We start from the raw sequence: 16,615 nt of genomic DNA on the forward strand, positions 1-16,615 counted from the left end.
CAATTGCACATTGTAGCGGCTGTGCACGTTGTATTGGTGTTGGCAGCACCCCCCACGCTGGCCCCAAGGAGCCCGACTCCTTCCAGCAGCCCCATCAGCTCAGGCAATGAGCTCAGCACTGGGGAGGGGGAGCTTTCAAACGAAATCACCCACTCACACCCCACCCGCCCAGGGGAGGAAAAAACACACAACAAAGGCATTGTAAAGAGCAGGCCTGGAGGCCTGGGGCCTCAGACACTGGGCTACTGTGTGCAGGGTTGGGCCTCTCCCCAACAGCGCCCAGCCCCTCCAAAAAAAAAGAAACTGAGGTGGGGAGGGAGTCGGTGTTGCTGCAGCAAGGTGGTCAGATGAAGGGAAGTCAGATAGACTCACAGACACATCCCTCTTCCAGGAAAGCAAAGGGGGGGTAGGCAGATTCCCCAGGAGAGGTGGAGGGGAAGGTGAGGGGTGAGGTTTCCAAATCTATCTGCGCCTAACTGCACCCCACCCTGGACAGAGGCAGCACCTGCCCTCCATGCTCAGGCACCAAGACTTAGGGAGCACCCTCTTGGATCACCCCAAGCTGAGGCAGAAGCAGGTTTGGACTGGGGAGTCCTTTGAGGCCACAGGCCACCCTGGAGACACTCCAGCTAAGAGTACACGGAATTCTACTGGACTCCATCACCACGAGAGCAAGGTCCAGTTGCCAGGCCACAGGCAGGTAATTCCTTCACTGGACCCACAGCTTTACGACCAGGTGTTTGGGCTGAGCCCTGTCCCCCAGACCACACCCTTCCCAAAGTGCCAGGGAGAACCGGCCCCATTCACAGTACACTCCGCCTCCCTGATGGGCCTTCCCACCGACCAGCTCAAATCACCCGGACAGGAGCAGGGCAGTGGTGTCATCCCCATTTGTCAGAAGAGAGAGCTTTTCCCCAGAACGACTAAGTCCCTAGACCAAGCTCACATGTGGCCAGGACTAGACCCCTGACTCCTAGCCCAGTGCTCCTTCAACCATCCCATACTCCTAGGAAAGGTGCCCTTAAAAGAAGGTGGAGTAGATCACTAGTAATCAAGGCAATGCAACTAGAACTATAACACAACAATATTCTTCCTATAAAATTAAGAAAAATTGTTTAAAATTATAAAACTCAGTGTTGGCAAGTATTTGATGAAATATACATCGCTCTTTATTTCTGGAAGCAATTCAGCAGCCTTTCAGGAAAGCAACTGGGCAGTATGCCCTGAAAAACATAAAAATGTTTATACCCTTTTCCCCATATTCCTGGGAATCATCCAAATTAACCAAAAAGCTGTATGTACAAAGATGTTCACTATAGCATTATTTATAATGCATCATTCATTCAATATACAGTTACCAATTGACTAGCATGTAGCTGGTAAACACACTGCTAGGAATATGATGATGAATGAGACACTGTTCAAGTTCTTAAGGTATGACTATTGATTGGAAATAACCAACCCACAATTATAATTCAAGGTGATTTGCAAATTAATCGTGGAGTGTACAAGGTGCTAGGGGCACAGGTGCCCAACTTAAACTTCCCAAAGGAGGTCTCAGCCTGAGTCTTAAGAATGAGGAGGCAGCCAACACGCACCAAGGAAAGTGGGGTGCTCCAGGCACTCAGCACAGCACACGCAAAGGCACAAAAGAGCAGGGACACTGGGGAAACAGCAAGCAGCTGGTCTAGTGAGAGGAAGGGGGCACCCAGGGCAGTGGGGATAGAGGAGGTAGGAGGGGAAGGAGGGGCAGATCACAAGCACTCCTGGACTCACACTGAGCAATTTGGACTGAATTCTGTAGATCAGTGTTTCTCAAAATATGTTCTTCAAGACACGAGTTCTCTGGGGAGCTAAGGAGCGTTTAGGCAGGTTAATCAGGCTTCTTTACTGCTGCCGTCCCCAAGCCTTTCCTATGCCACTGAGCACTGTAAATCTCTCAGTGCATAGTGGCTCCCAGTCTCTTGTACTCAGGAACCCTCTGTAAGTGAAGCATTTCACAAGCCCCTGATGCACTTTGGAAAATACCTCCTTAAGCGTGTCAGGTAGATGACCCAGCCAGAGCCAACCTTAACAAAAGGCTGTGTTACAAACGCTGGGGAAGGCCATGAACACAGTCCAGACATGAGAAAACCAATGAGCAAGAATTTTCCGGTGCCACCCAGGACAGAGTCTGGATCTGGGGGAAATTGAAGCACTCATCACCACAGAGGTGGCCCCAACTATGGGGCAACCATGGTTCCTTAGACCTCACTGTGGCCTGGCCTGGCAAGACCCCTCAGGACCACCCAGCCGGCACACAGCTTTGCATCCCCAGGAGCCATGAGGCCAGCAAAGAGGGCACAAGACCTTTTGCTCTCTTTCAAGATATCCTTCCCCGACCCCTGGTAACATAATAGCTTGGCATCTGGTCTACTAGCCATTTTCCATTTGCTTGGTCAGCCAAGTCAAGAGCATGGAGCCTACTGTCCTGTGAGACCCTCAAAGAGGAGTTTCTGGGCACCCCAAAGCTGAGGACCATCCTCTGGAATGTGGTGACCTCACAACAGTGCTGTCTGTCTGAGTGGCAGCTCTGTAAGCAGCTTTACCTTATGGCTCCTTCAAACCACAACAACAATTCTCAGCTTGGGGAGGGAGCAAAGCAGAACAATTTGGCAAAGCAGACAGCCCCCTCCCAAGTTCCCCCTGAGAAATATCAATGTATAGCAAAGGACAACTTGGCTCAGACTGCTGTTCAGGAAGTGATGCGCCACAGTCCACACTGAAGTGGTGGGCAGGAAGGGTAAGTGCAGTTTGAGGACACATGATTTCTAAGTCCTCTAGAGTCATATCTATTCAGTTCAAAGTAAACACGTGCTCATAAAGCAACCCCATCTCAATATCAAACAGAAGTAATTTGAATTAAGCATCATTTTACCTAATTGTTACATGGGCTACACACACTGATAAACACCCAAGAACACGCCCACACACACCTTTCCCCTGGTCCAGAGAAGTGAAGCTGGCCATACGCCCAAATCCCACCCAAGGTGCAACCCTCAGGTGGCCTAGATGGCAGTATCTCCACCAAGGGCCTGTGCACATCCCCTCTACAGAGTTCAATATGATTCAACAAGTATTTCCTGGGCAACTCCTGAATGTCCCCCCAAACCCTCAGCCAGGGCTGCTCTGGGGCAAATGAGAGAAGGAGCAGAAAAGGCCCCAGCTCCTAGAGTAGCCCCAAGACCATACAGAAGGCTAGCAGGGAGCACACCCAGGGCCATGAGGGGCCAAGGCCAGCACAGAGAGCACTGTGGGGCTTGGGATCTTGGAAAAGGCTTGGAGCACTGCAGGTCAGAGTCACAGGAGCACTTTCCAAGGAGGACCCTCTCTGTCCCAGACACCCTGGTGGGCAGGCTGGAAGGTGCTACCAGCGACAGACACTGGGCTAGACCCTCCCTTGGCCCCAGACATTCCAGATTCACACTTGAGCTTCCTCTGAGAAATGCCAGCCCGTGGCCGTGCACAGCCTCCGGCCGCCAGCCACCCCAAGGTCAGTTCCAGGGGAGGAATTGCTTTGGTTTAAAGTTTGGGAGTGAAAATAAACACTCTGGGTTTTATAGGTTCAACCACGTTGGCTGCTGTTTTCTTTTCCAGCAGCTGCTCAATCGGGCCTTTCATTCAGAAACCAGTGGCCTCTGAGGAAGCCCTGGGCAGTGCCCTCAAAGCTCAAGGGATGTTTATTTGGGGGAGGGAGTGGGGCCAGGATGGAAAGTGTGACGTCTCCCCAGGCCAGTGCCAGGCTGACCCTGCGGCTGCAGTCCCCAGAGGTGAGTGCTGGCTCCTCGGGCTGGCTCCTTGGAGGAGCTCCCTCCCTGCAGGGTCCTGGGCCAGCCCAGTCCACAGAGGAGGAGGGGCTTCCCACCTGGACTACTGCCTCACCACCCACCCTCACAAACCTGTGCCTGTCCCCTCACCCCTCACACCCCTTCTGGAAGGGAGAGGAAGCGAGACTGTGAATTCCTTATTTCTTTTTTCTCAGGGTAAGTTCTAGTTGTCAGAAATCATCCTGGCAACGTTTCCCAGCAAATCACAGATGCAGATATCTGGCCCTGGCCTGCCGGTCCAGGTCCCCGTGTGCTGGTTTTGCATGTGCTTTACAGAGGGCACTCTCAGGACCCTTGCCCCAAAGCTGAGAAACTACTCCATCCACCCTGCGCCTGGCTGCACAGGGCCAGAGTACAGGTCCCTAATACAGAGGCAGAGAGGAATGGGGGGAGGAAACAGTGGTCCCCCACCTGGGGGTGGGGAGCTGGCTAGGAAGGAGGCCAGGCAGATGGCTGTAAGCAGTGCCTGCCATCCCGTGAACAGGTCACTCTCATAGAATAACTCAATTCTACTCAATCAAAGGGCAAGCATTCGGAGGCTGATAGCCTTGGTTTCAGTTACCAGCTCCGTCATCTGTAGGCTATTTTAACTCATGCCATTTAGTTAACCTGAGTCCCAGTTTATTCATCTGCAAAATGGGGATACTGAATACTTACTTCACAGTGTGGCTGTAAGAATTGTATGAAATAACGTCAGTAAAGTGCCTGGCACAGTAAATGCGAGTTCTTTAGAGACCAAGTGCTGTAGACTCGAAGGGAGGAGAAGGCCCCTTCCTAGAGGAGGTCACAGAGTGGAGGGATCAGCCAGAGAAAGAAGGAAATTGATCCTATGCCGGGGGGTAACGGGAAGGCCAGGAGAGGGACAGGCTAAGCAGGAGAGAGGGGCAGGCCAGGAGCTGAGGAAGGCCTGAGGAAGGAGCAGCCAGCTGGGCTGAAGAAAGGGTTAGTGGGCATCTGAGCTGGGTCTTGAAGGATGACTGGAGTTGGCTGAATTCAAAATCCAGAGGAAATGCATTCTAGGCAAAGGGAACACTGAGTGCAAAAGCCAGGCATATGGAAGAACTTGGCAAGCATGGACAATAGGTGGAGCCCTGGTGGCACAGTGGTTAAGAGCTCAGCTGCTAACCACAACATCGGCAGTTCGAATCCACCAGCCACACCTTGGAAATGCTATGGGGCAGTTCTACTCTGTCCTATAGGGTCGCTATGAGTCGGAATCGACTCTGCAGCAATGGGTTTTTTTGGGGGGTTTGAGACAATAGGTGGTGGGGCCAGAGGTGCAGACAGAGAAGAATGAGCAGAAAGATGAAGCAGGCAGGTTCCTCAGGGGTTAGGTCACAAAGAACTTTGACTGTTGTGCTGAAGGATCGGGGATTTTTCTGTCAGTGTCTATGTTTGAACAAGGGGAGTGTCACACGACCAGGATCTGTCAAGAGCCATGTGGAAGGTGGCAGGGGGGCCAGGAGATGGCCAGAGTAGCCCAGATAAGAAACGGCAAGGCCAGTGTGAAATGGCAGCCATGGCATTGAAGAGGAAAAAACTCATTTGAGAGAGCTTTGGGAGCCAGAATCAACAGAACTGGGTGAGTGACGACTTCCAGGCTGGGTAATGGGTGGACACTGATGCCAGCATCGAGGCGGAAAAGTAGAGGAGGCGGGGTCTGGGTGGTGGGGTCTCAAGGAGCTTGGTTTGGACAAGATGAACCAAGATGCCTCTGAGGGAAACACCCAGGGCGGGGAGATACCCAGATGTGGCTGCACTTGGGTGAGGGTCGGGGGGCAGGGCTGAAGGCCTGGAAGGTTCCCACATGAGTGGTCACTAAATCTAGGGGAGGGGAGGGATCCCAGCACCCAGAGAAGAAGACACAGACAGGACTCCTGGGAACATCAGGCTTAGGGAGCAATGAGTCAGCTGAGTAGGAGCAGAGAGAGGAGGAGACTAGAGGCATCCCAGGAGGGAGTGGTGTCCCCGGGGCCAAGGCCAGAGGGGCTTCAGGAAGGAGGGACAGTCAACAAGGCCAAACCCTGCAGAAGAGTCAAGCAGACCACAGACAAGAGGCTGCTGCACTGGACAGTCAGGAGGGCCCAAGGACCTGGGCAACAGCAGCCCCCTCCACACGCCCAGCAAACACAGCATCCCACCCACAAAGGAGACGACTTGGCCCGTAGCCCCTGTTGTCCGAAGACCTGGCTTCTTAGTCCCCAGCTCTCAGTCCACAGCCCTGGCTCTCTCCCCTCCTCCCCCACCTACCAGAAAAAGAGTCCTTGTCCATCGCGGGCAGGTCCCGGGCCTGGTACATGTAGCAGCGTAGATGGTAGCGGTTCCCATCTGCACAAAGGAAGAAACGGAGATCCAGTGTGAAGGCCAGAGGGGAGGACGGAGTCTGTCCCCAGTAAGGGCAGGAGTGATCCTCTCACAGGACCAGCAGGGCACACCACAGCTCAAAGGTGGCCACCACACGATGTATCCTTGGGTGAGAGGGCACAGAAGAGCAGGAAGAGAAGAGGAGGACAGGCCACATAGACGATAGGGCAGCCAGAATGCATAGGGCCTTGAGTGCTGATTTCTAGTTTAGAGTTAATACACGCACACAAAAATGCACACCACATACACAGACGCGCACACACGGAAGTGCACACCATACTCACAGATGTATACACAGATGCGCACACAGGAGCACACACCACACACACAGATGCATACACAGACACACATGGAAGTGCACACACATGCACACATACACAGATGCATACACACAGACGTGCATACACCCACATATACACACATTCAGACACACACACCACAGACACTGATACACAGAGACACCCACAGATGCACATACATATGCACACATAGACATGCACATGCATACACACACACACTGCAAAAGCCACTGACCCACCCAAAAGATGCACAGACTCAGCTATCCACAGCCCCCCCCACATATACACCTGCCCATATAACCCCCATACCAACAGAAATGTAAGGTCACACACCCACCTCACCCCCAAGCATCACTTACAGTCAAAGATGCAGGAAATTGTGGGTCTGTTCACACCAAAGCTCAAGGTAGAGACAGATATGGAATCTTCACTCTTGTCATCCACCACGCCGCCCTGGAGACAGAGAGCTGGTCAAAGCAGACTCTGACCCCGGAGACTAGGGGTGGCAGGAAGACTGGCCCAGACAGGTCCCTGAGGCCAGGAAACCTCTAGACAACGTTCCCAAGCTGCGGTAAGCGGGGCCGTCAGGGCTCTGATTTCACTCTGTGGGCGCTCATCCTCTCCTAAAGCATCCCCAGTCTCAAATCGCAAAGGACTGTGGTAAACTCTTCCCCCTCTCTCATGAATGGAATTTTGAATTGCTCCAGTCAAAGAGGTTAAAGTTTGATGGAAAAAAGGACTCGAAGGGGCTCTTGGCGGAGAATCAAATGGGGACTGGCCCGTTAGGGACAAGTTAAGTGGAGGACTTAGTCTAGGACTCTCTGGGGCCCCATCGCTTCCCACCACTGCATATCTGGGACAGTGTTGGTGCCAGAGTCACAGGCACAGAGCTGGGTCCCCAGCTGTTGGGGCGGGGGGGTGGGTGCTGCCCTGTATCATCCACCATCTCTCACTGGTTCCCACTGCACGGAGGGTAAGGAGGGCTCCGGCTGAGGCCAGGGCTAGGGATGGTCTGAGGCAAGGGACAGGAGCAGGAGTCTGTCCATTCACTGTGCCTAAAGCTAGACAGTCGACCCCATCACCTTGTCCTTGTAAGCACTGGGATCTAAGCATTGAGCCACGAACCAAATTTGGTGACACCAAGACCAGACAACTTCCCTGGACCAGACACCCACCTCCTGGTGCTCTCCTTGCCCCACCACTACCCTGCCACACCACAGCTCTCATCTGTACGGTCTGGGCGCTTAGGGAGCCCACAACAACCAAGGCCACACCAAGGGCAGGAAATGTGCTGTCACACCCCAGCCTAGCCTCCCAGACTTGGCTTTTGACACCCTGCCCACTCCCCTCCCCGGCCAGGAACCCAAACCAGGCCCCAAAGTGGGACTCCGGTGGCATTGCCCAGAGGCCCGTGCTATCTGCTCTCTCTGCAGCCCCTCACTCCTCTCCCTCCTTGCCCTCTCAACAGATTGTCACCTATTCCATTTCAGAGACAGTAAGCATAAGCCACAAGGTGGTCTGCGCTCCATTTCCTCACCCAGTCCCTCTCCCCAGCACAGTAACATGTGCACACACCCTTGAAGGAATACCCTGCCCTCGCCCTCGGATGGCCTGTTCATCCCACTCAGCTCAGGCCCACCCAGAGTAACCAGTTCCCAGGGACATTCTGCTGGGCCGCCCTGACTCCACTCTGGCTGCAGCTATTTCTCCAGGAATCTTGATGTCTCCCCGTGGCCCCAAGCTATCAACTACAAAGTTCCCCAGTGCCTCCAAGAACAAGACTCTATGACACTTCAGGGCCCCTCCTCTCCAAACTATGCCCACTCACAAGGCCAAGCCCTAGACCCACTTGACCAAGAAGCCTTCTAGGATACGTGTTCTCCCACTCCTGATCCAGCGCACATCCCAAAGCCAGGCCATCCTCATTACCCGCAGTCACCCCTTCACTTCTGTGCCTGAATCTTCCGGTGACTCTCGCTAGCTGAAGGGTCAAGTCCAGCCTCCTGGTCAGACCCCCAGTGGTCTGGCCCCAGCTTCCCGATCCAACACCAGAAATTACTTCCCCCAAACCCAGCCCTCAGCTTCGGACAGGCCTCCCTCCTCAGAACTGCCCTGACTCACTTTCACTGCCACTGCAAGCTCGTACTGTTCCCTGGCCAAGTGTCATCAACCACCCTGGTCCCTCCCGTCTTCAGGTCATCTTAGGACACTGAGGTGGAGCCTCCCTGGTCACACAGGGGTCAACAAAGAAATGCATCCTAAAGGTTGTTGTTGTGGTTACGTGCCACGTGACAGAGTAGAACTGCCCCATAAGGTTTTTTAGGCTGTAATCTTTACGGGAGCAGATCGCCAGGTCTTTCACTTACAGAACTGCTGGGTGGGTTTGAACCACCAACCTTTCCATCGGCAGCTAAGTTCTTAATCCTTGTGCCACCAGGGCTCCTGCTCCATTCTTGCAAAGCACACACTCAGAAAAGACATCCCTCCTTCTGACTGGAAGGACAGTGACCCTACCCCCTGACACAGAGAAGAAACATGGGCCCTACAGCCAGATTGCTTGGTTTCCAATACTGACCCCACCATTTACTGGCTAGGTGACTTTGGGCAGGTTTCTTAACCTCTCTGAATCTATCTCATGGTCTTTAATTTTGGAGTAATTATACAGTACCTATCTCAGAGAGTTGCTGTAATTGTTAAAGGCAATTAAGTACATGCAGTTCTTAGCACACTGCCTGGCACACAGTAAAGGCTCAATAAATGTTAGTTTATTTATTTATTTAAATGATCTTCCACCGCTTGTCTGTCGGTCTGTCATATTGTGGTGGCTTGTATGCTACTATGCTGCTGAAAGTTATGTCACTGGTATTTCAAATACCAGAAGGGTCACCCATGGTGGACAGTTTCAGCAGAGCTTCCAGACAGACTAGGAAGAAAGGCTTGGTGATCTACTTTTGAAAATCTGCCAATGAAACCTTATGAATCACAACAGAACATTGTCTGACGCGCTTGCTTTGGACACGTCATCAGGAGGGATCAATCGCTAGAGGAGGACATCACATTTGGTGAAGTAGAGGGCCAGCATGGGAGAGACCCGCAGTGAGACAAACTGGCACAGCAGCAGCAGTGATGGACTCGAACATGCTGGTGATCCCGAGGACGGCGCAGGAGCAGACAACGTTCTGTTCTGTTGTACATAAGTTTGCCTTGAGTTGAAGCTGACTTGATAGTGGCTCTCTATCTGTTTATTAATGATATTATGACAGAAATAAGGGGGGAGGGGGGCCCATAAACTACGAAGTTCACAACTGTGCTGGAGGGTGGGGCTCATATCCCATATTTGTTCAAAATTATTCCAGGAAGCTGGAAATGTGCACATTTCAGTAAGGAGCCACAGCCCTGGGCAGAAATCAATCTCTTACATACACCACGGGGAGAGGGGTCACACTGCAGCCAGGGAAGGACCCAAAGGCCATGATGCTCCAAATTCTCACTCCTGGGCAGGTGTGGACACAGGCATCTCCGATTCCTGCCAGGTGAGGCGACTGGACACAGTGCGGCCGCGGCACGCCCTCTCGCCACGGGGTCTCAGGGCCGCACCTGGAATTGGCGGCTGAGCGCCTGGAGGGACGCCAAGGAAAGCACTCTCGGGTCGCAGCTGAAAACAGGACTTGCCTGGCCTCTGAGCTTAGCACCGCGTGGTGACACTACTGGGGCACTTCACTGATGAATGGCGGCGGGGGGAGCTTCAGCTGGGGGCCGGGTGCTGGGGCGCCCAGAACTCTGCAGCCCTTCCCCTCAGCCCTGCCACACGCGTGCCCCACCTGCAGGCAGGCGCTGGGTGAGCACAGGGAGAAGGCTCCCTCCAGCTCCCACAGGCCCCATAACTCGCTCTCCCTCCGGGCGCCTGCAGGGACCTCCCTGCTTGGGGCTCGCTGCCAGGGCACATCCCCACTCACCTCGCCCCTCCTCTAGATGGCCTCTCCCGGCCGTCCCGTCAGCACCACTCCCACCAAACGGCCTCTGTCTGGGGCTTTGGCAGCACATTCTGGAGCTCTGTCCAAGGACAGGGCCTCCTGCCTGAGATCAGAAAAGGTGTCCCCGGCCTTGGGAGTCCCACAAAGGCCAGGGCCAGATATCTCCAGACCACAGTGGACACGGGCACGGAGGACGCCATCCCTCCCCGGGAAGGCCCAGCAGCCCCTCCCAGGACCACCCCTTGCACTGCCTGGTCCCCTCCACCTGCCTGCCCTGCCTGAGGAGTCACAACCGCCCCACACCTGGTCCGCAGGGCCCTCCTCCCCTCAGCTCAAGAAGATGGAGGGAGATGGCTGGGAAAAAGCATTACTTAGGGAACTAAGGGAAACACACACTCCTGAGCGGGGCTGACGGACAGCCACAAAGTTCAGTCTCTCCCAGCCGGAGCCCCAGCCTCACAGCAACCCTGCTTCACACTCCGGGCAGAATTCCACCTGCCCAGCTGGCCAACATTTTCACCTCCTCTGCCCCACTGACCCTCCCAGAGAGAGCTGGGCTCTCCACACATCCGCATCGGACCCTGGGAGCACAGGCAAGGCCGGCTCTGTCTCCTGGCCTGGCCATGGCTTCTGAATTGGGCCTTCCAAACACCCACACTCTGTGCTGGCCTCCGCACTCAAACCAGCTGGAACACTAGGGGGTCCTTTTCTTGCCCCCAGGCCTCTTGCACATAGTCCCTCTGCCCCATTCTTTCCCTGGCTAATGTGTCCTCAGCTGTACCATCTCATCTTATTAAGTCACCCTGCAAGGACAGGCACCCTTCCGTGTGTACCCATAGCACCCCAAATGACCCCGTTCCTGCACCTGTCACCTGACATTGTAGATACCTGTTTATTTGTCTGTCTCCTCCCACTGAGAGGAGAGCTCTATGAGGTTCCCAGTGTACACCCAGCACGCAGCAGAACACCTCACATACACTCAAAAAAACAAAAAGAACCCATTGCCATCGAGTCAATTCCGACTCATAGCAACCCTGTAGTACAGAGTAGAACTGCCCCATAGGGTTTCCAAGGAGCAGCTGGTGGATTTGAACTGCAACCTTTTGGTTAGCGGCGGTAGCTGTCAACCACTGTGCCACCATGGCTACCCCTCACACTCAGCAGATGCTCAATAAATAACCAGTGAATGAATGAATGAAAACTTCAGGTGAGAACACAGCATAAGCTTCAGGGAGGCTGGGACAAATGCCAGCCCGGGTCAGAGGATCAGTCTGTGAATTAACACAGATAATCCAATGTCACACTTTCTCTACTTTGAAGTACGTTTTGGTTTTCACATCTGGACATTGGCATGCCTCACACTTGGGAATTTGTCTCAGATGCGACAATGAAGCCTCATGAAAACCTGATTTGGGAGCTTCTGGAAAGCATCTCCCTCCTGTCAGTCCTTCCCTCTGACATTCCATGTGCCAGGCCTTGCCCACATTCAAGTCAGAAAATGGACATTACTTTTCATATAGACATAAAATGTCACCTCCTCAGAAAGGCCTTCCCTGACCATCCTGCTAAAATCCCACTCTAGCATACACACCCTTACACGCACCCTCACACACACACCACCACATACACACACCTCCACCCCCCACCTAATCACACACACCCATACCCACACATCCCACCCCACACATTACATTCACACACAACCACCCCAACACACACCCCACCATATACACATGCACACACCCACACCACACACTCACTCACCCTCCCCACACCACACACCACACTCACACATCCACCTCAACACTGGCAAACACAGCCCCATGCACACACACACACCCCACCTCCTCCCACTCTCACACATTCACCACCCCACACACGCACACCACTCCCCATATTCACACACACACACACCCCCCCCACAACGGCACTCTCTGTCCCCTTACGTAGCTTTATTTTTCCTCACAGCACTTGTTACCACCAGACGTTTGATATATTAACCTCTTTGTCTATTGTCACCTCGCCCCTGACTAGAACGTGGGTTTCATGAGAGCATTGTTATGGCCCAGCACCTTGTACTGTGCCTGGCACACAGAGCCCTCAGTAAAAAGTCTACTAAGTCAGTGACTGAAATCCAAGGTGAGTACCCTCCATCCCCAGTGCCTGCCTCATCACACAATCACCCTTTTTCTGGAAGGAATTGTTTAGGGTTAAAGGAACTTTCTCGGGAGCTGAGCCTGATTTGAGGGAAGGATTCCAGAGACAGTGATGCTGTCAACAGAGGTGAAAAGAAAGTGTAGGAAGAGACACAGCAGTGAAGTATAGCCTGGTTTGCTAGTTGTAAAAAACACTACCTGGTACTAACGTGTGTCCGGGACTATTTAAGAGCTTAAAACATATGGATACATCTAACCCTCGCAACACCAACTTCATGTTGCTGTTAGGTGCCGTCACGTTGGCTTGGACTCATAGCATCCCCAAGTATAACAAACAAAATATTGCCTGGTCCGGCACCATCCTCAAAATAGTAGATATGTTTGAGCCCATTGTTGCAGTCACTGTGTCAATCCATCTCGTTGAGGGTCTTCTTCTTTTTCACTGACCCTCTACTTTACTAAGTATGATGTCCTTCTCCAGGGATTGGTCCCTCCTGATAACATGTCCAAAGTAAGTGACAAATTCTTGCCATCCTCTATTCTAAGGAGCATTCTGGTTGTGCTTCCTCTGAGACAGATTTGTTCGTTCTTCTGGGAGTTCACGGTATATTCAATATTCTTCATCTACACCATAATTCAAATGTGTCAATTCTTCTTGGGTCTTCCTTATTAATTGTTCAGATTTCACATGCATATGAGGCAGTTGAAAATACCATGGCTTGGGTCAGGCGCACCTAGGTACAGTTACTGTCTTCATTTTACAGATGGGGTAGCTACCACACAGAGAGACAAAGTAACTTAAGAGCGACCTGTCCATATCCAAAGCCAACAATAGCCAGCAGCATGTCATGTGCATAGAGTAGAAAATCGAAGTGACTGGTCCCTTTTACAGACCCTGACGCTCCGACAGAGAGAATGCTCCACAAGCGTCAGACTCCATGTCAGGCACCAGGAAGGGGAGAAGGAGCAGAACGTGCCTGGGGTTTCCAGTGTGGGTCGGGGTAAGGGCAGCTGGGGTAGAGAGGAGGGAAAGCCCAGTTCCTGAGACTCCATTTCTTCGTTGTAAAATGGCGACCATAGTAACACCCACCGCATAGGGCAGGGAATATGGAAAATGCAGTTTCTCAACCTCAGCACTACTGACATTTGGGGCCAGAGCATTCTTTGTTGTGGGGGGTTGTCCTGTGCATTGTAGGGTGTTTAGCAGCATCCATAGTCTCTACTCACTAGATGCCAGTAGCACCCCCCAGGTTGTCTCCAGATACTGCCAAATATGCCCCGAGGGGAAAATCACCCCAGTTGAGAACCACCGGTGAAATTAAAATGAAATGATGCACCCATGCCCTTGGCAGGTGCCTAGCATGTAATCAAAAACCTGTTGTTGTTGAGTCAATTCCAACCCCTAGTGACCCCCACATGATACAGAGTAGAACTTCTTCATAGGGTTTTCTTGGCTGTAATCTTCATGGAAGCAGATCACCAGGCCTTTCTTCCATGGCACCGCTGGGTAGGTTCGAATCAGCAACCTTAGGTCAGTAAGTGAGTGCAAACCATTTGCGCCACCCAGGGACCTGGCACATAATCAGCTCTCAGTAGCAGTACTAGCGGCATCGGTCTAACTCTTCCATCTCTCCTGTCTCATGTTAAACAACACCCTCCCCCTTCTTTAAACGTCTTAAATCCCTCATCTTCCCTTCTGCCACAGGGCCTTTGCACCTGCTCTTTTCGCCACCTGTAATGCCCTCCCAACTGAGCTAACTTGAGCTCTTCCTTCAGCTCAGTCCTCACTGAGGCATGGAGACCTCCTTGACTGCCCTGTCTTGATCAGCAGCCCCTACCCAGCCTTCCTCACAACGTGAACTGTCTGTCCTTCAGAGCAGGCTCCATTTCACATCTGTTTATACCACACACTTCTCTAGCCAGCACCCATCTCTCTTTGCATATGGGCAAGGCATGCATGCTCCTTTAATCCCAGCACCCATTCCAGCGTAGTAGGTGCACAATGAGGATTTAGCCATGAAATGAATCTCTAACATTTCCCTGTCCAAAGCCACATGTGCAGTCTCTGTGCTCCTGGGAAAGGGACAGGGAAGTATGCCTCAGACAGCCCCTCAGTCCCACCCTCAGGGTCTAACACCATTACAGAAAGAGCAACTGACGTGGACTCACTCCCCCAGGCTGGGGCCATCTGTGGGATGGACTGGAATGGGGCAGTGCCTTCGTCTCAATCAGGAAGGCTTCCTGGGGGAGAAGCAGGAGGGAGGATAAGGGCTGAGGAGAGGAGCAGCCTGCCTCCGGCTTAGGGGCAAGGCTTGGCTAGAGGGGCAAGCCTGGGATGTGGAACCAGGGCAGGGCAAAGGCAGGGAGCGGAGGGCTGCTCTCCTTCTGCTCTCACTCTGGAGCCCCGGGCAGAGCCAGGCTGCAGGGGCGGGCGGCGGGGGCTGGTGCTCTGGTTTCTGCCCACCTCCCACACCTACTCCCCCACCCCCAGCCCAGAGCCAGGCCAAGGGCATTGGGTTTCCCACAGTCACATTCCTGCCTCAATAGCTCATGCGGACACGACTCCCAGGCTGGGGCTGGCAGCCCGTGGTCTGTGGCCACACACTCCATCTTGGGGCTAGCTATGCAGCTATGTAAGGGATCCTGCTGCTCACTCACCTCGGGGACTGGGCCCCCTCCAGCCTGCTGCTGCCCAGCTGGAGGCTACAATTCTCTGCAGGAGCCTGGGCTTAGGAGTGTGAGGAGCCCCTGCCTCCCAGATGCCATGGGGCTCCCCTTGGAGCCCCCAGGGCAGCAGACCAGCTCTCCTGAGTCCATCCAGGGACCTCAGTGTGGCCACACCCGGAGGAGTATACAAGCTCTGGGCAAACAGCAGCCTATAGAGGGAACTCCTTGGCCGCCCTAAACCTGACTCAAGACCAAGAGTGAGACCACAAGCAGGTGAGATTTCCTCTGTTCCCGCAACTTCCCTATGCTGGTTGTTCTCTCACACACCCTCCTCCCTTGAGCAATGGCGAGTGGGCTGAAACAAGGCCTCAAGATCTTGTTCTGGAACTACAGAGGCAGGCCAGAGGGAGACTGAGGGGGTGAGAGGAGAGGTGGAGGCATCCAAAAGGCACAGGCCAAGCAGTGGGGCTCCAGGGCTGAGCAGACAGGTGGCAGCCCCCACGGCAGCCCCACCCACAGTGGCCAGGAAGGGATCTGGGCCTTCTCTGCCGGGAGAGTTGAGCAGGTGGGTGTGGACACCGTAGGGCCTGCTGCCCTCCCTCATTTTACCTGTGAGGACTCGATTCCTACACCTGATGGGCCAAGGCTCACAGACTACAGAGCTGTCAGGAAGGGTACCACTGTCAGGGTCACACTTTGTCCCTTTAGTTAGGTAAGCAGGGTGAGGGAACCCCAAGAGCATCAGTGTGCTGAAGCCCTCTCACACTGGCTTTCGAGAGCAGATGACTAAATTTTCTGGAATTTTGTAAGCTGGTTGTTAAACACAAGCATTATTAAAAATTAAATCATGTAAATTTATAATTAAAGAAATTATATTTAAAAAAAAAACAAAGGGGATAAACACTCAAAACTCATCACTTCCTAGCTATTTTACTGCCTCTTACTATCATCTATGGAGTCCCTGGGTGGTGCAAATGGTTAACATGCTCGGCCATTAAACAAAGGGTTGGAGGTTCAAGTCTACCCAGAGGCACCATGGAAGAAAGGCCTGGCAATCTGCTTACAAAAAAGCGATCACTAGCCATTAGAGAAATGCAAATCAAAACCACAGTGAGATACCATCTCACCCCGGCATTACTGGCACGAATCAAAAACACTGGAAATAACAAATGTTAGAGGGGCTGCAGGGAGATCGGAACTCTTATGCACTGCCGGTGGGAATGCAAAATGATACAACCATTTTGGAAAATGATATGGCGCTTCCTCAGAAAGCTAGAAATAGACATACC

At 53.0% G+C, this 16,615-nt stretch overlaps 1 protein-coding gene across 14 annotated transcripts in view; it reads right to left on the reverse strand.

The window, feature by feature from the left end:
- Window positions 1-16,615, reverse strand: part of DYSF (dysferlin) — a 247,256-nt gene that overhangs the window by 108,653 nt on the left and 121,988 nt on the right. For all 14 annotated transcript variants that reach the window (XM_004369223.1, XM_004369219.1, XM_004369221.1 and 11 more), the window contains 2 exons: window positions 6,889-6,982; window positions 6,117-6,194 (listed from right to left, as the gene is read on the reverse strand). In XM_004369223.1, the coding sequence (XP_004369280.1) occupies window positions 6,117-6,194; window positions 6,889-6,982 (172 nt within the window). The remainder of the gene's footprint in view (window positions 1-6,116; window positions 6,195-6,888; window positions 6,983-16,615) is intronic.

The sequence above is a fragment of the Trichechus manatus genome, unplaced genomic scaffold (genome assembly GCF_000243295.1).
Source record: "Trichechus manatus latirostris isolate Lorelei unplaced genomic scaffold, TriManLat1.0 scaffold00004, whole genome shotgun sequence".
Lineage (NCBI taxonomy): Eukaryota > Metazoa > Chordata > Mammalia > Sirenia > Trichechidae > Trichechus > Trichechus manatus.